This window comes from Lepisosteus platostomus, chromosome 14 (genome assembly GCF_059453375.1).
Source record: "Lepisosteus platostomus isolate fLepPlt1 chromosome 14, fLepPlt1.hap1, whole genome shotgun sequence".
Lineage (NCBI taxonomy): Eukaryota > Metazoa > Chordata > Actinopteri > Semionotiformes > Lepisosteidae > Lepisosteus > Lepisosteus platostomus.
This window is the reverse complement of record NC_142624.1, coordinates 31,671,467-31,694,038: the sequence shown is the minus strand read 5'-3', so window position 1 is coordinate 31,694,038 and position 22,572 is coordinate 31,671,467. Positions and strand designations below refer to the sequence as shown.

Here is a 22,572-nt window from a genome sequence, read left to right as displayed (position 1 = left end):
TAGATATAATGAATACAATCCCCTGCAGAGATGTCAGCAGTGTTTCATTTAGACATTTTGTGAAAATGACTATATTCTTAATAAGAGCAAATTCCCCATTAAGTGTTTATACTATAAATAACAATATAAGTTTTGCAATAGAAATAACCAAACTATAATGTAATAATACATCTTCATTCTTTGACTTCATGCAAGGTTTATTATTACTGTTTGAATATTATAATAGTCATATATTGTGTATTCCCAGAGTTCTGCTGGATGAAAACTAGATAAACTATACATTTGATTCAGTCTAAAACAATATGATGCATTTAAAGCAATCATAATTACAGTGCCTTGCGAAAGTATTCGGCCCCCTTGAACTTTTCAACCTTTTGCCACATTTCAGGCTTCAAACATAAAGATATACATTTTTTATTTTATGTGAAGAATCACCAACAAGTGGGACACAATTGTGAAGTGGAACGAAATCTATTGGATTTTTGAAACTTTTTTAACTAATAAAAAAATGAAAAGTGGGGCGTGCAAAATTATTCGGCCCCTTTACTTTCAGTGCAGCAAACTCACTCCAGAAGTTCAGCGAGGATCTCTGAATGATACAATGTTGTCCTAAATGACTGATGGTGATAAATAGAATCCACCTGTGTGTAATCAAGTCTCTGTATAAATGCACCTGCTCTGTGATAGTCTCAAGGTTCTGTTGAAAGCGCAGAGAGCATCATGAAGACCAAGGAACACACCAGGCAGGTCCGTAATACTGTTGTGGAGAAGTTTAAAGCCGGATTTGGATACAAAAAGATTTCCCAAGCTTCAAACATCCCAAGGAGCACTGTGCAAGCGATCATCTTGAAATGGAAGGAGTATCAGACCACTGCAAATCTACCAAGACCTGGCCGTCCCTCTAAACTTTCAGCTCAGACAAGGAGAAGACTGATCAGAGATGCAGCCAAGAGGCCCATGATCACTCTGGATAAACTGCAGAGAACTACAGCTGAGGTGGGAGAGTCTGTCCATAGGACAACAATCAGTCTTACACTGCACAAATCTGGCCTTTATGGAAGAGTGGCAAGAAGAAAGCCATTTCTCAAAGATATCCATAAAAAGTCTCGTCTAAAGTTTGCCACAAGCCACCTGGGAGACACCCCAAACATGTGGAAGAAGGTGCTCTGGTCAGATGAAACCAAAATCGAACTTTTTGGCCACAATGCAAAACGATATGTTTGGCGTAAAAGCAACACAGCTCATCACCCTCAACACACCATCCCCACTGTCAAACATGGTGGTGGCAGCATCATGGTTTGGGCCTGCTTTTCTTCAGCAGGGACAGGGAAGACGGTTAAAATTGAGGGGAAGATGGATGCAGCCAAATACAGGACCATTCTGGATGAAAACCTGTTGGAGTCTGCAAAAGACCTGAAACTGGGACGGAGATTTATCTTCCAACAAGACAATGATCCCAAACATACAGCAAAATCTACAAAGGAATGGTTCACAAATAAACGTATCCAGGTGTTTGAATGGCCAAGTCAAAGTCCAGACCTGAATCCAATCGAGAATCTGTGGAAAGAGCTGAAAACTGCTGTTCACAAACGCTCTCCATCCAACCTCACTGAGCTCGAGCTGTTTTGCAAGGAAGAATGGGCAAGAATTTCAGTCTCTCGATGTGCAAAACTGATAGAGACATACCCCAAGCGACTTGCAGCTGTAATCGCAGCAAAAGGTGGCTCTACACAGTATTAACGCAAGGGGGCCGAATAATTTTGCACGCCCCACTTTTCATTTTTTTATTAGTTAAAAAAGTTTCAAAAATCCAATAGATTTCGTTCCACTTCACAATTGTGTCCCACTTGTTGGTGATTCTTCACATAAAATAAAAAAATTATATCTTTATGTTTGAAGCCTGAAATGTGGCAAAAGGTTGAAAAGTTCAAGGGGGCCGAATACTTTCGCAAGGCACTGTAAAAATGGCATTTCTCCCAGGACAACAGTGTAGAAGCTAAAAGGTGTCAAATACAAACTGAATAAAAATGATATGTATATTTAGTATTTCCATTGACATCTCATTGGATCAGAACTTTATTATTGTTACTTTAAAATATATTCTTTCTGCTTTCATGACTTAAATGTGAATTTACTGATACCTAATGTGTTTCAGATTGATGAAAATGAGGAAGTTCTATGTATGCTGTCATTTAAAACCTCAAAATAGTATTTTTAAATTAATGGTAGCTTGGAGACTTCTATATTGCTCTAAAGTTTATAAAGTCTTTAAGGCCCATAACACGATTTTTCTCTAACCGTTATTAAAATTGCTTCATAAGGTCATCATACTATTAATTCAGTCTATTAAGTACGCCTTCTTACCCCCACTAAAGATAGTTTTAAAAATTAATACAAAAATATGTTTTATATGCCAACAGTGTGTGCGATAGTACAGCAGTGATCAAAGATGACAACTATTTTTCACTATTTTAATACAAATATTTCAGACCCAGACAGAGGAGTGGGCAGAATTGTGTAAAAAAAGACAGATCCCCTGCTCTCAGGAAATATCTTTGATGAACAGTCTGGGAGAACCAGTGAAGATCCGTGCCTGGACCATTGCAGGCCTGCCTTCAGACAGCTTCTCCATTGACAATGGAATCATCATCTCGTGAGTAGTCTAACAGACCACTGAGGACTAGAGCATCAGCAGTCAACCTTAGACATCAGAGAGGTTCTAACATTTAGGTTAAAAGACACCTGTGTAATGGTTTTGTTTTTTTAATTAAATTGGTAGAAAATTAGGTTAGAAGTTGCAAAGGATGTGAAAATATTCATTGGGCATGACAACAGTGGAAGTAATTAAGAGAAGTAACATTAAAGACTGTCTTGGTCTCCTCCATGCTCAGTTTAAAATCCTTTAAATATCTGTGACTTACCAGTCTGCATTTATAGCAGAAGTCTCAAACTAAATTCCTAAAGGCCTCGTCTTCTGGGTTTTGCTGCAAGCTTAATAGTCAATTAAAAATAAAACCATATTTATTTTCTTTAACAGAGTTTTTTTCATAAGGTCTTCATAGATGATTATTCTAAAGCATTCATTTTGTTAAAAGCACAGTTACAAATAAGACACCTCTGTGCCATGTTAGAAATAGTATATGTATCGTAGTTAATTAAATAATCAGACCTGCAATGCAAAATACACTACAACAAAACCCAGAAAACATAAGGCCCTTTACAAACTGAATTTGAGACACATGGTTTATAGTAATCTAAATTAATTCTTCACTGAAAGAAAACATCAGAAATGCGCCCTTTATTGCTGAAAGTCAAGCTCCTCTTTTGCAGCATTTATAGCTACATTTGAACCTTACAGCATGTGCACAGACTGTTTCCCTTCTCTATTATCCCCTGTGTAGGAATGCAAGGAGATGGCCTTTGATGATAGATCCCCAAGGACAGGCTAACAAGTGGGTGAAGAACATGGAGAAAGCCAACAGCCTACACATCATCAAACTGAGTGACTCTGACTTTGTCCGCACCCTTGAGAACTGCATCCAGTTTGGCACGCCTGGTGAGCAAAGACAAGAGACCTTGGGTGATAAACTCGCCTCAAGGTGGCGCACTTTACCAAAGAACAAAAACCTGTATGTTTACAAATCCGTGAGGTTTAGAAAGCAGCTTGTAAAATATAAAAACAGCTAAAATATAGTGTAACACTTTTCTACACCATGGGGGCACTGGTGTGATTAATAACGTTATTTAAGAGCACATATCCAGTATAATTATTAATTGAGCTGTGTATCAAAAAAAAGAGAATTTCTGTTCTGGATGTTTCTAAAAATAGAATCAGCTCAAAATCTAAAATATATTTGTATACGCTTTAGGTAAGTAAATATAAAATCACTTTTTATAATTCCTTAATAAGCAGCCGGTTTTAAAAGGCATTTCTTTCTTTTCTTAACGTGGTCATTCAATTTAAGATACTGTATTCTGTAGAAGCACATTTTCTTAAATGGATGATTTAGACTCTATTAAAATTAAAAAGTGTCATCCTCTGAGTTATTAATTTAAATTTAATAATATGGTAAAGGCCACCATGTGGGTACATAACATGTCCATATACTGTACTGTACTGTATATGAGGTCGAGGGTAGAATCTGGGGGCTGTTTCTCTGTTGCAGAGGTACACCATTTCCTTTCTCTGTCACAGTGCTGTTGGAGAATGTTGGGGAAGAACTGGACCCCATTTTGGAACCTCTGCTGCTCAAGCAGACTTTCAAACAAGGCGGTAGTGTCTGTATCCGTCTGGGAGACTCAACTATTGAATATGCCCCTGACTTCCGCTTCTACATCACCACCAAGCTGAGGAACCCCCACTACCTTCCTGAGACCTCTGTCAAGGTTAGCATGATGTTCTCTGGAAGATTTTTCTTCCACTTTACCTTTGTTTAAATCAGGGCTTAACACTAGTTGTCTAAAACCGTATGTTTGAACAACTCCCTCCCGTTCACAACATGGACGTGATTTATTGTTTGTTTTACAGCTGTCATTTTTGACACCTGTCACATTTGTGGGGGTTTAGCAGTAATAATTGAAGATAAGTATATTTTCAAGATTAATTTCTGTTTCTGTTCTGTTAGATATATTAATGTAAATAAGAAATTATCAGTATCAGTTCATTCCAAAATAATTTCCTAACTTTAGATTCTTATTTTTAGAGCTCGGTTCATACAGTGTTTGGAAGATATGCAAAATTGAGTGATAGAGTGATGTGCAATGTTTTTCTTTTTTTTTTTGTTTGCATTCTGTTTAAATGCATAGGAGTGCTGTGTGTCCATAAAAAAATTCCCTCAGGGGACGATAAAAAAACCATATGCTATTGTTTCCAGTACTCACCTATTGCATTTTAATACATTATGATCTTGATTATTAAAATGCCATCAAACTGCCAGTATGGTCCATTGTAAATCTGTATTCTAGTTTATAACAGTTCAGAAAATTATATTTTCAATGTGATGTGATAAGAAAATAAAATATCATGTTATGTTATGTTACATATTTTCATCACAGTGTTTCTCACCGTGTCTAGACAGTTATTTTATCACTTGTGCCTTTTCTGTTTTCTAAAGCTTGGATGAAAGTCTGACATCACCAAATTGAGACTATATTAATAAGGCCTTTCTTGTTATGGAACATAATCTTTTCATCCGGAGAAATACTTTCCATTAAGGCAATCAACAGAACAGCGAAAATAAAACTGGGAGGAGTAGTGCTTTCAAGCTGACAGCTTCAAAATTTATAATATCTCTAGCAGACATTACCATCGCTAACGCTGGATGTGTAGTCAATAGAAATCTAATTATGGTTAGCAATGGTACGGTCATTTATTAGGAAAGAGCAAATGTTATTTAAGCAATTGACTTTTCACCTCGGTGATACCCATAACACTTTTAAAGAGCCATTGTTCTATCACTCAGACAAGACTGGCTCCTGGTTTTGTGCTTCCCTGTGGAGCTATTAACTCCTAAATGAGCTCATGTGCTCCAAGAGCCTAGGATGGCTGTGGGGCTCGTTTGGAATATTTTAAATATTGTGATCGGTGTGTCAGTTTCAATGCACAACCCTCTCTTGCTTTTTCAAGTCCTGATTGAAATTGTGTATGCACCACTTTTATTGATACAATTATTTCTACAATTACTGTTTATTTACATGTAAATAGCAAGTATAAAACAACATCTACATATGTCTTTGTAAACCTATTTGACATTCTATAACTCCATACTTGTTTATTCTCTTCAGTCACTCTCCTTACATTGATATACTGTACTTATAGGCTGTTAGAAGAGACTCTTACACAACAGTGATGAAGTGTGAATCTTTAGGGCAGTTAAAATGTTCACTCCATGGTCATATGGATTTCATTGGGTGCTCTAGTTTCCTTACACCATCAAAGACTGGTGTTCCATCTAGGATATATTTCTACTTTGTGGCTTATGTTTTCAGGTTATGCTCCAGGCTGCTACAGTATGCTTCTTATCAGGAAGTTCTGGTAATGGATGAAAGAGTATCTATAGGCGTTGTTACAGAAACACAGAAACCAATGTTTCTCTCTGGGTCTTTGTGCAAGGTGACACTGCTGAATTTTATGATCACCCCTGAGGGGATGCAAGACCAGCTGCTGGGCATTGTGGTGGCGCGTGAGAGGCCTGACCTCGAAGAGGAGAAACAGGCGCTCATCTTGCAGGGAGCTGAGAACAAGAGGTACTGTACTGATTGCTAAGGGAAGGGGAATTCATGCTGTTGTATGTAAAGGAAAATGGTATGAAAACTAAAATCAATACAACAAATTGCTTATCTTCTTTCCCCAAAGATTAACAGTTGTCAGATCCCAGGACATCATTTTTTGATGGAAACATTAGCCTCAGAAGATCATGAAAACCTTGGCTTATCATAATTTGTGATGCCACACAGGCTGTGGTGTACAGAATTGTCTAAAGTAAGCAGGACTAGGGCAACAGATGCACCAATACAGAGTAAATTTCAAAAGAGTGCCCTTTATTTATAGTGATGAAATGAAAACCACATGCAAACCAAAATAACAAACCAAACAAAAGCCTAGCTCTTCTTTGAGCAGCTAACTAACTGTATGGTCATTAACTACTCCATCTGCCAGCTAAGCTGCTTATTGCTTTCTGGCTTCAAAATAAAACTTTACTGTCAATGCCAGATTGTTTACTGTCTCACCCTTGGTCTTTATCACACACTCAGTTCCATACAGGATTACTTCAGTCTCTACCTGAGAATTTTCACAACTAAACAAACACCCACAGCTTCTTAAATTGCCTCTCATTCCTTAACAGCCCCTCTTCTCCCTGGTATATTTTGCACACAGAAGTTCTGACCTCTGTCTTCAGGATGTCCGATTTTACCCACTGACACACTGACAAAAAGAGCTTCCATTTCCTGCTTTTACATGTTCACCTGACCATTCCTCTTCTCCTAACTGGTCAGGTGGTTGAGGGCAGCAGCAGACCATCTCCCAAAGGCTTCTGGTCCAGACAAGGAGGCCATTTTATCTGAACCAGCTGTGCCTTCACAAATGCTGTTGTATGAAAGATATACAGTAATTTTACAATAGGAATTACATTCTCTGCCATCTTAATTTGTGTTTTGAATGGATCTGACTAAGTGAATGTTTAAAACAGAACTTCCTCTGACATGAACAGACCAGCTTCTTCTTCTCCTTTCTTTAGGCAGCTAAAAGAGATCGAGGACAAGATCTTAGAAGTACTGTCCTCCTCTGAGGGAAACATTTTGGAGGACGAGACAGCCATAAAGATCTTGTCCTCCTCCAAGGTCCTGGCCAACGAAATCTCAGAGAAGCAAGCTGTGGCAGAGACCACCGAGAAGAAGATTGATGAAACACGGATGGGCTACCGGCCAATTGCTGTCCATTCCTCCATCCTCTTTTTCTCTATCGCAGATCTGGCTAACATCGAACCAATGTACCAGTACTCTCTAACCTGGTTCATCAACCTTTTCATAATGTCCATTGAGAACTCGGATAAGAGTGACATGCTAGACCAGAGGTACAACCTACTGCATTTCAGAGTTCTAATTTCTCTGTTGTATTTGTTTTCTAGATTGCTTGAGCTTGGTGTGTTTTCATTAATGTATGTTGAATCAATAGGTAAAAGTAACATCTTTTTAATTTATTATAATTTCACTGAAGGGTACTATTGAACTGTTGAACTGACCTTTTTTAAAGACTTAAGTGACTGTGAATTATTTATCATCTCTGCCAAAGGGGACCTTATATGCAAAAATAAAAATAAATCAATCCTTATAGACAAAATAAACACAAAACGATAACAAAATGACATAAAGGTGCTAATTTGCTGTGCATGTGCGCAAGTTTGCTGTCCAGTATGTGTTGTGATTTAATCTTGCTGATTGACAAGAAATTATAAAATAATCTTGTATGCTGCACTTGTAATCTGCTGGAAGGTTTTGGTATAGAGAACATTGACACAAAATTACTGACACAGAACTGACACATGCATTACCGAGAACACCACTATGGATTTCTGAATTGTTAACTACTGCTGAGTAAAAAAAAATGGTAATGTAGTCTCTATGCACTTTTAATCATAAGAAAACTAGGGGAGACCATTTGGCCCTGTTTGCAAACCTGACCAATCCAACCTTTTTACAAATGAATATCAAAGGTTTTCCTCCAGCCTTTTCTTGAAAGAAGCCAGGGTAACGGTTTCAACAACATGGCTTGTTAGCTTGTTACATACTACCATAACCCTTTGCATTAATACTTGCCTCCTGTTTTCGATTGCTCTTCCATGTAGTCTCCATTTGTATCCTGTGGTTAGTGTGTCACAGTTTTTTTTACACTTTTTTGCCCTACTTTTGCTTAGTTCTAATTTGATCTTTGCATAACCAACCTCACCCTTTGCTAGGGATGTTCACCCAAACCTCACAATGATCATCACAGTGAAATCCAGCAGGTTTTATTTCAGTATTCCAAGTACACTTGGTTGATTTTGTGAATGAGGATTTTATACAATTGGAAGAGATGATCACATATTTTTCTCTGCACGGGACTAAAAGATTATGTTCCTTCAGCTTATTAGTACAGTATATGACATTCCCCTAAGCCCTGGAATGTATATAGTTACTCTTCTCTGATTCCAGAGTAGCAATATCTTTTTTATAATGTGGTTACCAATATTCTAATTAAGATCACACTATTTAATTTAACAACTTAAAAACAACATCCCTTGATAATTATCCATGGCTTCCTTTCTGAAAATCATTTTCAATGTTTCCAAACACTGGCTCCTTAACTTGATAGGAAATCTACTGTTCTTTGTGTTCAGTGACAAGTATTCCCATTACATAACAGAAATAGATAACATTTAAACTTTACATTTAAAGTTTTCTTCACAGTACAAATTATCAACTCTACTTTAAAAAAAAACTTTCAAAAAGCTCTCCCTGCTTAATATTTTCTGTCTCAACAAGTAATTGTTTCCTTGGTAATAGATTGGGTAAAGATTGGAGCAAGAGAACAGACAGTGAAGATACTGAAATATTCTAAACGCATTTCTATTATTTTTTTGCAGAGGCATTTTGAAATTATTGTGCTTGTTATAGCCTTATAATTAATTGTTATGGGGAGGCATATTATTTCAGATTTGAGTGTCATTGCAAAAACATTATCTGCCAGGAAAATGATTAGAAGGGCATGGGAACAAAGAAAATATTTTGTGATGCAAGGCAGTATTTTTATGTCTTTCCACAGTTTCTTCTGTTGATTAGTTCACAGTAGTAACAGGACACCGGAAATTACTCAAAAGATGAATTTACTGTGTCAGAACCAGTCAGCCTTTACAAAGCACATTGAATAAATATCTCAGAATAATGAATAAAAATGAAAGAAAGTATTGTATTTTAAATGTATGTAAAATAGGAAAAGAAAAAAAAACAATTGAAGCAAAATTATATCACCAGACCAGTTATTTTACATAACAAATGTGTTCTGTCTGACAGCTGTTCTAAATGAAAATTCATCAGCTGTTATTATCTTTTATTGCTTCTGTTTTAAATAGTAGGATACATTTGCTTTGTTGAAGAATATCCTCATATACAGAAATACTGAAGTGATGAAACAGATATGTCTTCTCTCATACTATTCATTCATCACTTCAAGGGCATATGGGTTGCATGAAAAATTTTGCGGGAGGAGATACAGTATTACAAAAGGATAAAGAACTTTCCTCCTTTTTCTTTTATTGTAAACAGGGATTTGTTAAAGCACATTATGACTATATTTGTCAATTAAGAATTAATCATTTAATCACTTTTAATGTAGTACTGCCAGGAAATTTAAATCTACCCATATTCAATATTAAGTTAATTAATAATTAATTAACAGTTAATTAATATTACGTATGTTTAATATATTCAAAGATTCTAATTCTAATTCAGAATATATCATTCTAATATATTCTTATATATTATGAGAGGCATAAAAAACCCAGTAAATGAATATTGGAACTAATGGCAGTTTCTGTTGTTCTTATTGTGATGTTTTTCATCCTGCTTTTGTGTTTCCAGATTACAGATCTTGAGAGAGCACTTCACCTACTCTCTGTATGTCAACGTGTGTCGCTCACTTTTTGAGAAGGACAAGCTACTCTTCTCTTTCTGCCTTAACGTCAACTTGCTCAAGCATGAGAAGATGGTGTGTGAGGCTTGGTTATCATTTATTCTTTATTCCAGTCCCATGGAAAATAAAACATTTAATAGTATTCAAAAAGGAATGTACTGTATGAAGAAATGCTTCAGATTTCATTCAGTAATCTTGAGGCTAAAGAGTCATAGCTTAAAATATGTCCCAGTTGCTACTCTATTCTCTAATCATCATCTGAGGCTTTTACTATTTCTGAAGCATTCATCATGGTAGTAATAGGAATTTATCTGTGTAAGAGCTTTCATTTAATAAAGGGGCAGCATTATGTGGAACACAAAGGCTGATTTGGCATTAGGTTTAGTCAAATCCAATTGCTGAGTAATCACTAATCCTTTACATTACTTATCACCCATAACAGTTTTTGAAATCTTTTGAATAATGCATGAATCAGTACTCAGTTAACTGTTAGACTATAATTTTCAATTCTTATGGATCCAACATACTGTAACTAGCAATTGAAGTGAACCATAAAACTGAATTGAAATCAGTTCAGTACAATTTAAGTCAAAGCTAAGTTGATGTTTTATATATACAGTATGCACAGGTTTATCACAGGACCAATTAATTATCTTCATATAAGGCAGTAGTGAAATGTGTTGAGGTAAATGTCAAGTCTCCACCCCACACACAAATCAACACAAACACCATACTATGTCAGTTGTGTTCCTTTGAAATGGAAGCTACCAACTAGTTTGTCAAATAACATGAAATTGTCATTGACAGCTTATACATAGATCTACATTCACATCACTATAGTAATTATATTTGCAAACAATAAGTTCTCATTCTTAATGACATCATTCATTTTTGTTTATATACTGTATTCTTTTATAGAAGTAGTAATTAAAAAGAAAATGACTTCGGATGTATGATGTACAATTTTCTTGAAATTCTTTCTTGCCTGTAAGGTGGACGATATGGAGTGGAGGTTCCTGTTAACAGGGGGGGTAGGCCTGGATAACCCTCATTCTAACCCCTGCACCTGGCTGCCCCAGAAGTCATGGGATGAGATCTGTCGTCTGGATGACCTGGAGCGCTTCAAGAATTTGCGGCGAGACTTCGCTCGGCTGAAGGATGGCTGGAAGGAGGTGTACGACAGCATGGTAAGCTCCCTGCTGACGAGGACTGTAGGGGGACAGATAATCAATAAGCAAAGACAGAAGGCAATACAACCCTGAATACCTAAATGGTTGCTACATTCTTTCTTTAGCGGGGTATTGCTTTAGTAGGATGATCAAGCAAAAAGTCTAAAATAGAAGGGATAGAAAGGTCTAATAATAATAACTAATAATTAAAACACGAGTAGCCATGAGTGTCAGAAATGGACACAATACTGTATATAGATATCTTACTTGTCTTGTGGAAGAGTGCGTAAGGAATTTACCCTGATGTAGACAACCATTCAACATTACACGTATATTGCCATACATTTGCCTCACTCATTTAAATAATAAATAGTTAGCTTCACATTTGCTTATGAACCCTGCATTAACCCATCATCTGTTTTGCAGATTGAAGGTATGAGATAAACTGGAATTTAACAAATGCAGTAGCATTCATATTTTTTATGCAATCAGAGCATTCAATAAAATTAAGGCAGGTAGTGTCCAGGTAGGAGATAATTGCTTTTTTATCTTTTGGGGTCTACCCAGTTCCATCAGCAGCTGCAGCCATGAAAACTTCCTAGACACACCTGAGCCAAGGTTTATCATTCAGCATTAGCCATGTTAGTAGCACTGACAGGAATAGATTGCTTTCTTTATCGCTTAATTATGTTGCTTAATCTTGCAACAGGTCGATAAATCCCAAGATCCTAAAAACAAATTTGATGATAAAGTACCCCTATTATCTGCAAATAGCTAGATTAAGTGATAGAGTGGAGCAATCCCTTCAAGGTTTATCTCTTTAAATGAATGTGAATGTATTTGAATCTCTTCATTAAACAGAAATTAAACAATCCAACTATATGAACATCTGATTAAGTAATGGTTTCACTTTGTTAATGCGTATGTACAAATCCATGTCCATCTGTAATTTAGACGAGATGGATGTTTTATTTATAATCGGCTTATACAGTACTTATCCTTTCGTCAGTAGGCTGACTTTGTTATTTACTATTGTAAAGGCATGAATGCATACATATGAAACATGCTAATCTACTGTATAAAAAATAATAAAGCTTAGAAAGTAAGATATAAATCATTACAATGCATCTACAATTATTATAATATTTCAATGTTACACTTCAATTATTTTGCACTAGATTCATACACCTTTACAATTTTTTTTACCATTTAAATAATGTGCCACTCATATTAAGTTCTTTATTAGAGAAACTAGTATTGTTTTATGAAAAAACTTCAGGAATAAAGAATCCTATGCGAGCTCAAAGACTTTGTGTAGGTACTTGAGTCTCTCAGGATATGTTGCTGTGCTGCTTTTCTAACCCAGCATGTGCTTTCTCTACAGGAGCCACACCACACTGCCTTTCCCCAGGAGTGGCAGGACAAGCTGGGCCAGTTCCAAAGAATGCTCATCATCCGCTGCCTGCGGCCAGACAAGGTAGATCGCCGGCTTCAGTCCCGCAGCGTCGGGAATAGGGCACCAACACTCATGACCCAGTCAGTCTGACACAGTCTAATGCCCACCAGGAGCCTAAAGTTCCAGAAACACAGGGACAGCGTACAGCATTTCTAAACACATTTTAAAATAGTATAGATTTTAACTCTTTACCTTAATTCACTCATTCCAATACTTATGAGGCTTCATCTTATTTTATGGTCGGTGAAATGACATTGTCCACCCAGTGTAATTGATGTTTCTCACTTTTGATTTTTGTTTTTTGTTCTGAAGTCCACAATTCTTTATAGAGTCTTACATACCATTGTATTTCCAATACGTATTCTTTGTGGAACACAAAGTATTCTTGGAAACACTTTCCAAAAATAATCATATCATCTCCAGTATAAAGGATTTTTACACTGCAGTCTTTTTAACCGAGACAAAATAAAAAAATTCTGTTTTTGAATCAACATTGGTCTCTAAAATTCATCTGTCAGAGCTGTCTCTAGTCATTGCCCTTATTGATGCTATTCACCTCTTGTAATATACAGGATCACTTCTTTTAGTCTACAGCTCACCTGGAGATGTTTTTAACAAAACAGCTGCCACATAATGTCATGTCCTAGAAATGCATTGTAGCAAACAGATACAGATACCAGAAAGTAGTTTACCATACTTGAATAACAACTCAAGGTGAAATCATCAACAAACTTCCTTTCCTAGATCTGTAATATTCTTGGACCAGTAGGTCACTGTCCTTCAAATATGACTTTTATTGTCTCATTCTCGCCTGTCTCTTCCAGATCATTCCCATGGTGCAGGAGTTTGTTTCCAACAGCCTTGGTCATCAGTTCATTGAGGTGCCCCCTTTCAACCTTGGCAAGGCATTTGTGGACAGTCACTGCTGTGCCCCCCTCATCTTCATCCTGTCACCCGGCTCTGATCCCATGGCTGCTCTGCTTAAATTCGCAGACGATCAGGTTGGTCTGGGTTTAAAGGACTTGTAGATTCATTTAATATGTATTACATAATATAATAATTACTTAATTAATAAAAATATTATTATTTTAAAATGGGGGGGTTTAATCATTAACCAAATAATAGCTAGTTACTAAATATACTAAATATTATAACATTACTACAAGAAAGGGATTACCAAGCAAAGTCATGTATTTTCTTTAATTTTAATTAGGCAGTAGTCAAAGATTTCTTAAACAAAACTAACACAAGTCTAACACAATTGGAGTGAGTTCAAGTAACCAAAACAATACATCATTTCATCACTGATGTTGAAAAACCTAAGACACTTAGAAGTTGACATAAATCTTTTCATACAATTAATAATTCACCACTGGCAATGCCAAGCTCTGAAGTGATGCTAAAAGGAGACAGCCTTTGGACAGCATATGTTTCTTCATAGATTTTAAAGGAAGTTTTCCTGTTTCCAGAAACATAATTAATAAATTTCCTTTCTTTGAATTTAAAGCTAGTGTCTGATTTTTTTAACATGGGCTTTGGTCAGGTCCAAAAAGCTCCAATCTAAAAAGCTAAACGTTTTTTGTTTTCACTTTAACCAGCTGGGAGATGGTTATTTGATTAAATAACATTGAGGTCTAAAGGAACTTTTACCCTCTTATCCCTTTCTATTAGAAGATATAAATCAGCACAAAATGTACCCAACACTGATGATACTGAATATGATCTCAGTTGAGGGCTGCACTATTTTGCTATTGCTGTGTAACAGAGTCTTCCTATCTGCTCTCAGGGTTTTGGTGGTGCCAAGCTGAGCTCATTGTCACTAGGTCAGGGCCAGGGTCCTATTGCCATGAACATGATTACAAAAGGCGTGAAGGAGGGCACATGGGTAGTGCTGCAGAACTGCCACCTAGCTACCTCTTGGATGCCCATTCTGGAGAAAGTGTGTGAGGTAAGCTATTGGTAAAGGAATATCTTATTCTGTGATTTCCAGGAACCTGCCGTCCAGACCTCAGAAAACCTTTACACAGCATACATACTTTAAAGGTTTATTTTTTTTATTTATAATTTCATCTAATTATTGACAGCAATGTATAAAGTCTCTTCTATGTTTGTCTTTAAAAACATATGCTCTCGATTTCTTTTAAATATGAACTCTTCCTCTTACTGCCTCTTTGCTTTTCCAGGAGCTGAATCCAGACACCACTCACCCTGACTTCCGGCTGTGGCTGACCAGCTATCCGTCACCCTCATTCCCTGTGTCTGTGCTTCAGAATGGGGTGAAGATGACCAATGAGGCACCCAAGGGGCTGCGGTCCAACATTGCCCGCTCCTTCCTCATGGACCCCATTTCTGACCCTGATTTCTTCAACAGCTGCAACAAGCCGGTTAGCACAGCTTCAGTCTGCTTTACAGTACCTGTCACATGCACTGGGTGTGCATATGATCTGAACACTGAAAACTACATCTTTGATGAACAAATGTTTCTCATGTGTTGTTCATGTGATGTTGACTCTGTAGTATATAGAAATGGAAATACTGTACCTTTGCAATTATTAGTAACTCTTGTTGAATAAAAGTTAAACTATTTTGGTATTTCGGAGCTACTGTAACTCCATATTACTGAAATCCATGTACAGTATAAAGATACTAGAAAGTGACAGAAATAGAAACATCTTTAGGAAAAAAGAATTGTAAAAAATAAATTGATTTATTCATTAAAGTGGGTTGCAATGGAGGTTGATTAGGTTGCTTATCTGTAAGTTACCCAATAAGAGCAATGCCTTTTTTAATCAAAATTGTTAGGTTTCTAAGACATTTATGAAATAGAAGACTTTTAATGATTAACATGTTGACTAACACTAGCACTTGTCACATGTTTGACTGCAGGCAGAGTTTAAGAAGCTTCTGTATGGGCTGTGCTTCTTCCATGCACTGGTACAGGAGAGGCGCAAGTTTGGTCCCCTGGGTTGGAATATTCCCTATGAGTTTAATGAGACAGACCTCCGCATCTCTGTTCAACAACTACACATGTTTCTCAACCAGTATCAGGTGAAGATGTAATGATATAAAATAATTTTCTTGGAACTGTAATTTAAAAATTCTTCTTGAAAAATGGGATCCCTACAGTTGTTTGCTGAGGTATTGTCATTAAAGATGTGTCATTAAAGTCCTACAAGGTATTCTGTGGGCTCTGACAGTAGTGTTAAGCAGCCCTAGGTTTTTTCTATAGTAGCGGGTTTTGGCAGTGGGGGTGCAGTTATAAAAGTTGCCCACACTGTGAACTGAAGGTTTGATTTTAAGCGGTCTGCCAGTTCAGGAGTAAGTTTTGTACATATACAGCTGTTTCTCTTTACAGGAGGTACCTTTTGATGCTATCCGCTACATGACAGGAGAGTGTAACTACGGGGGACGTGTGACAGATGACTGGGACCGCCGTACTCTGCGCAGCATCCTCTCTGTATTCTACACCCCTGAGATCATAGACAACCCTGACTACAAGTTTGATTCCAGCGGTCTCTACTATTCACCCCCTGAGGGAGAGGTACGGTAGGCATCTTTAATTTGGACAAAAATAATGGATTTTACTTTACATAATCTTTACATGATTTCCTAAATGATCAACAGGGTTGCAGGCTATGAGTTTTCATTAATCTGGTACTTTAGCTCGCAAACATGCACGGGAACAATACGTTTATATACAATATATATGTTTTTATTTTGTAGTGCTTAACAGCATATATTATTAATTAAAGTGTGATTTTATCTGCATTTAATCAATGTCTTTATTTTAGAATTTGAAAATACTTTTATGAGTTTCCTGATGTTTACAAATCTTACAAATAATGTTTACAATTTCTTCACAAATAATATCAATATTAGTTCATTGTTTTCCACTGTGTTTGTTGTAGTATAACAGCTACATTGAATATACCAAGACTCTCCCTCTGAACCCTTCACCTGAGATCTTTGGCATGAACTCCAATGCTGACATCGCCAAGGACCAGGCTGAGACGCAGCTGCTCTTTGACAGTATCCTACTCACACAGGTGCGTGCAGCTAGGGGCTCTGATTGTCCACTGGTATACACAACGTTGTGCTTTCGTCAAAGGAAGAGCTTAAATAGAAATCTAATGCCCATACACTGTGGTTTGCTATAAGTGAATCAATATCTACATTTTGTCTGTACTGTACCGATATATAGCAGCAGTGGCAACATTCCAGTTGGATTCATAATTTGATATACCATCCTTTGCACTGTGTGTGGCTGCAAGCTTGGTTGTAAGATTTATACTGTAACCTACTAGAAATGAACCCAAATGTTCCAACTAGACCAGTCCCTGTAACAACATGCTAGTATACTTACTTCCCAGTCTGGAACTTCGCAGGCCAGGTACATTAACCTAAACACAAAATGTGTAAGTGTGTTTCTATCTTGCACTAGACAAAGGGAAACACTGCAGAATATTGCCTTTAGATATGCATAGTTCTATATTGAGCATATTTGGAGATCTCTTTATTCGTATCTTGTCTCTCTATGTATACTTTTTTCCATTTTATACTATTACATACTATGTATGCTGGAACCCTTCAATGTTTCCTTAATGTTTTAAGTTGTTTGTAGTCAGCTGAGTTTTTCTCAAATATTGGAAGAAACTCGATTTCTGATGCAAAGTTGGGAAATACTAATTTTGTATCTGGTACTTTCCGCATTCACAGGTTTTACAGTCACAAAAAATGTCTTCAAAGAAAATATAGTACCAAATAAAATATCAACATGGAAAATATTATTAGTAATATTGTTAGCAATTTCCATTAGAAAATTTAAGGGATTTTTCAGAAGAAAACAATGACGGTTTTCTCATATGCAGAATAGAGAAAGTACATATTCAGATGTCAAGAAGTCTCTAAAAATTGATTAAAGGAATCACAGAAGGGAAAGAAAGAACAGATGCTGATCTTTGGTTTCATCTGTTAGCCTTTAGGCCCCATCTCATTTAACTTGATGAACATGTGCGCACTGCTATATTCTTAAGCAATGCAGAGTATTGCAATGTCATTTTTTAATTGAAGTCTTCAGCATTTGCTATAGTCTGCTATATATGTTATTCAAATCTGCAGCTAAGGTTTTTAAAAATTCTGATCCATTAGTTAATATTAAACTATTTTCCAGCACTGGAGTTTTTTTTTTCTCTAGTATGTATTTTTTCCCAAAAACAATTGAAAAAAAAAATTAATTTGAACTAAAAACATGTAGATTCTTAGATTTTGATGTTAAGAAAATTATAAATTTTTTTATGTATTTATTTTTCAAATACATCATTTAAACGTTGTTAATCTGAAGTAAAAGCAGGTAGTTTCTCATCTTTTAAAATAAAAAAAAATTGCTCTGTTTTTTATGGACAAAGACAATGAGGCACATACTGTATTGATGTTATGAAGGTTTTCATTACTGCAGCCTTTCCATATTCACCTTGAAATGTCTTTGACATTTGATGAACTAGTTAAAATGTGCAGATCCAATAGTGAGCTACGATGGAGAATGTTTGTTGAGGTTTATTAATGCAGCCTATTCATCTGTTTCTTAATCGAATTCATTGATAATGACAAGAACTGATTTCGCATATCACATAATTTTATTTTTCATTGCTTCCCTTCTGACAGAGTGACACCTCCGTAAGTAAATAATGTTCACATAACTCTGCTGTTCTGTTTTTCTGATTTTCACATTTTTGCTCCTTTTCTCTTGTGTGTTTTGCAGGGAGATTTAACTGTAAGTACAACCGAAGTGTTAGTGTCAGACAGTCTGTTGTACTTTTCTCAGTGAGAAACTGAGTGAGTACTTCACTTACAGTCCTGGAGGTTGGTAAAAGTTCAGAAAACATTACATGAAGTAGCAGGATAGACCTTGAATAATACCAGATACACATTACAGTGCTGTAAGTATTATATTCCTCATATAATGGGGATATAATGTTGATGTACCTCTGTAGTCAGTGGCAGTTAGCATAATCTCTTTAATTAGGATAGATTTTTTCAACATACCTGTACTGGAAGCTGGTTTAATCATTCATGCTTTTGAAACCTCAACTAAGGTGCAAAATAATTATTGAAAACATTATTGTTATGTAAAATCTGAGTTTTGAAGAGACAGCCCAATGCTAACGTTTTAAATATAACCATGCAAAAAAGTATGAGGCTATTTCCAGATATGTAATTTTTTTAGATATAATCCTTTGTCATTCATATATTCATATATCCAAACTCAATAGCTATATATACCAGAGAAAATACTTCTAGTTTTTCATTCAGGCTAGCAAGATAACATTAAGTCTCAGTATAGTGTCAACAGGGAGCACAGTCAGAGCCATTTTGTGTTTTTGGTGTAGTGTTTATATGACAAAACAAGACTCCAAGGAAATGAAAAAAAAAAAAACGATTTTTTCTGTCATGGATACATAACCTACAGTAAATGAAAACCTTGGTCTTTTCTGGAAATTAAAGCTCAAGGACTTTGGGAATACTACTCATCTTTTATTTAGTCATGCTTTTTCATGTTCTGTAATGTTCTTATACTGTCTATAGTGGTGCTGCAATATTATTAGTCTTGTTAGTATTTGTTAGAGATAGTCTCAAGTCAAAATCATTTTTGAGTCCAAACTAGTTTCCAAAACAACTTACATACTGCAAACATCACCATGTCATGGATCTGATGAAATCCGAAACCAAGCTGATATACATGCACTCTCATCATGTGGACATTGGCATTAAATTTGAATGTGTGAAGTACAGGTAATATATAATGTATATCTCCTCTGGTCAACTACCATACTGTAATTGTCCATAATGCAGATTTAAAACAAAAACGCTTTGCTTAAAAATAAAAAATGACTTCAAAACATGAATGATCAATGTTGTCCTTAGAACACATGTAATGCAGTTATGTTATAGTGTGGTGGTATGTTTGGATTTAAAAGAAATGGTCTTGAACTTGGCTTGAGACTGGTCCTGGAATGTGGCTTGAAGAGTTGAGTTGAATAGGTCTCTGGGATGGGTTGGAGCTGCACACACTGACTGCTGTTTCAGTTTAAAAGGACTGCTGCCCTGAAGTACTAACTAAACAGTTCTTATGTGTTCATTCCAATAAGTCAGCTTTTAATTTTGCATTTGCAAATAATTTAAGAAAACTACATCACAACTGAAACTCACAAGTGCTGTGCAGCTTAACATATTGTACTTGTATGTTAGAGGTAGCCTGCTTTAGTTTCCTTCTCTATATATTTTATCTATGTACTTTTTTCTTCATTTCCAGTGTCTTGGGGTCAATATGAGCATGTTATTGTAAACACTGTATAAATATAATATCTACGATGGTAAGCGGCTGGCTTTTTTTGAAAAAGTGTACCGATAACATAAAGGTTCTGGGTTTCACATCTTCCATGCCCAACTAACCAGCCCACCTACAGCAGTTTTGCCAACTTCTAGCCCGATTTCATCAGATCTCAGAAGTTAAACAAAGCTGGGCTTGGTCAGTACTAGAAGGGGAGACCCCTAAGGAAAACCACTGTGCTGCTGTATGTTGCACTGGTGGACCTGTAGGCTTCACTCTTTCTGCTGGACCAGAATTTCTAAAATTATGGATACCGTGCTGTAGGAAGCTGTCCTTCAAATGAGACATTAAACCAAAGTTGTGGTCATTAAAGACTGTGGGGTGGCATAATCTGGCTTTCTAAATGTCCCTCTTCACCAAATTAATAGTCATGACACTCCACCTGATCTGCTGGCTCACAATAATTTCAGCACATCACTCATGGCAGGCACTGAGACTCAAGATCAGTTCCCAGATTGAGCAGGCTTGTATCATGCACCAATAATGAGTATAATTGGAGTTTAATTTTTATATACATATTGTATAATTTGTCTCCATAATTATTAGAGACTGGGGTTGCAAAAGCAATTTATTGTATATTTTTATTTTATTAATTTTATTTACAATGCTTTGAGTTTGTTTAAAAGGGCACATAAATAAAAGTCCATTATCAATATCATCATCATTGTCATCGTCAACATGACTAAGGATGATTATGTCATATTGTATATAAACGTCCATTCAACTGCCATATAAAAAGTAAAAATAAAATCACTGAGTCATCTCATATTAAGAAAAATTATTTGAACAGCTAACAGAGTCTTTGTTGCACAGACCTTTATGCTTTTGCTTAAACACAAATCCTCATTAACTTCAAAGCTTTTCTGAATTTAATGTCCCAAAGGCTGTTTGGTGTCTAGTTTCAGATGAGGGAACATTATCATCTTAAAGCAATAACTAGGAAAGCTATATAAGGCTTGCAAAATCTGAAATAAATAGCTGTAGATTTGCACGTTTGATATGGGCCTAAAAACGGTAAATAACATTGCCAATACATGGTTGCCATAATTTATTCTCTCCCTAAATCATAGAGAATAACCTTGTGTAACAAATAGTCACTGTTAAAACTCAACTGTGCTCTATTAGTCACGCAAGATAATTATTGTAATTTACAAGAGATGGTGCTAAATAAAAAACTGAGCAGATTGAGCAAAGTACAATTAAATTACACAGCACCCCTTTATGATTCTCTTCAGCATTCAAGTATCTCATGAATTTCAATCAACCAAATGAATATTAAAAACATGGTTTTATTTTTGTATATTTATTGTGATTAAATATTCACATGCACTGTAAATGGGTTGAATGCCATTACTGTATGTTCCTTTACCAGTGTTGTAAGTGCATCTTTCTGCATTGCAGTCCCGCTCCTCTGGGGGTGACACTAAGTCTTCTGATGACATGGTGTTTGAGGTAGCGGCAGACATCCTGAGTAAACTGCCCTCCAACTTCGACCTGGAAGCAGCCATGCGCAAGTTTCCCACCACCTACGCTCAAAGTATGAACACAGTGCTTGTTCAGGAGATGGGTCGGTTCAACAAGCTGCTGCAGACAATCCGGGATTCCTGTATCAACATACAGAAAGCTATCAAGGTATAATGTATAATGTTTCTTTATTAGCCCTATACAATTTCTTGCATTAGGAATTCGTCTTTTCACATACCCCAGCTTTTCTCCATGGAGACACAGACACACAGACAGGGAGAAGCTTGGGGTCAGAGCGCAGGGTCTGCCATTGTATGGCACCCCTGGAACAGTTAGGGTTAAGGGCCTTGCTCAGGGGCCCAACGGAGGAGTCAACCTTCCAGTCACAGGCGCATATCCTTAGCCACAGAGCCATCGCTCCGCCCTATTGAGAGCCACACAAAGCCCTTGGCATGGAGAATTATAATGTAGCACCGATTTATATTCTATATGCTACATGCAGTGTCACAATGAGAATATTCTATACTTTAAAATGAACAAATATACTGTATGTACAGTATATGGTAAGAGTTTGTTAGATCATAGGATCAAGGAGATCTAGCCATCTTTATATATATATTAGCTATTGTTGTATTTAACCAAGTTTTTACCTGTTATTATATTCAGCTATTATGTCAGTAAATATTCTTTGTTTATTAATGATTATTCTTCATTATAGTTATTAATATAAATAATTATAAACCTAGGTAATCAGAGGTAATGAAAAAAACAATTATAGTACCTGTCAATGTAGTTGTATTTATATCTAATATTTGACATCCATATAAATCGGTAAAATACATTCATTTTTTTATGATTCCATGGGACTGTTAATCTTTTGTTTCATATAATAATGTGCAGCAGACAACTACTGTGATTACCTGTCAGC

At 36.2% G+C, this 22,572-nt stretch overlaps 1 protein-coding gene across 3 annotated transcripts in view; it reads left to right on the top strand.

Moving 5' to 3' along the window:
- The window catches only part of dnah7 (dynein, axonemal, heavy chain 7), an 81,728-nt gene that overhangs the window by 48,864 nt on the left and 10,292 nt on the right, over positions 1 to 22,572 (top strand). Inside the window, exons 46-61 of one of the 3 annotated variants that reach the window (XM_088605624.1) lie at positions 2,490 to 2,653; positions 3,402 to 3,556; positions 4,196 to 4,386; positions 6,113 to 6,246; positions 7,239 to 7,574; positions 10,117 to 10,243; positions 11,161 to 11,355; positions 12,722 to 12,814; positions 13,618 to 13,794; positions 14,580 to 14,741; positions 14,977 to 15,177; positions 15,680 to 15,841; positions 16,149 to 16,334; positions 16,702 to 16,839; positions 18,552 to 18,563; positions 21,582 to 21,812. In XM_088605624.1, coding sequence (XP_088461750.1) covers positions 2,490 to 2,653; positions 3,402 to 3,556; positions 4,196 to 4,386; positions 6,113 to 6,246; positions 7,239 to 7,574; positions 10,117 to 10,243; positions 11,161 to 11,355; positions 12,722 to 12,814; positions 13,618 to 13,794; positions 14,580 to 14,741; positions 14,977 to 15,177; positions 15,680 to 15,841; positions 16,149 to 16,334; positions 16,702 to 16,839; positions 18,552 to 18,563; positions 21,582 to 21,812 — 2,664 coding nt within the window. Of the gene's footprint in view, positions 1 to 2,489; positions 2,654 to 3,401; positions 3,557 to 4,195; positions 4,387 to 6,112; positions 6,247 to 7,238; positions 7,575 to 10,116; positions 10,244 to 11,160; positions 11,356 to 12,721; positions 12,815 to 13,617; positions 13,795 to 14,579; positions 14,742 to 14,976; positions 15,178 to 15,679; positions 15,842 to 16,148; positions 16,335 to 16,701; positions 16,840 to 18,454; positions 18,467 to 18,551; positions 18,564 to 21,581; positions 21,813 to 22,572 lie in introns of all 3 variants that reach the window. The other 2 variants (XM_088605625.1, XM_088605626.1) reach the window with 2 other exon arrangements.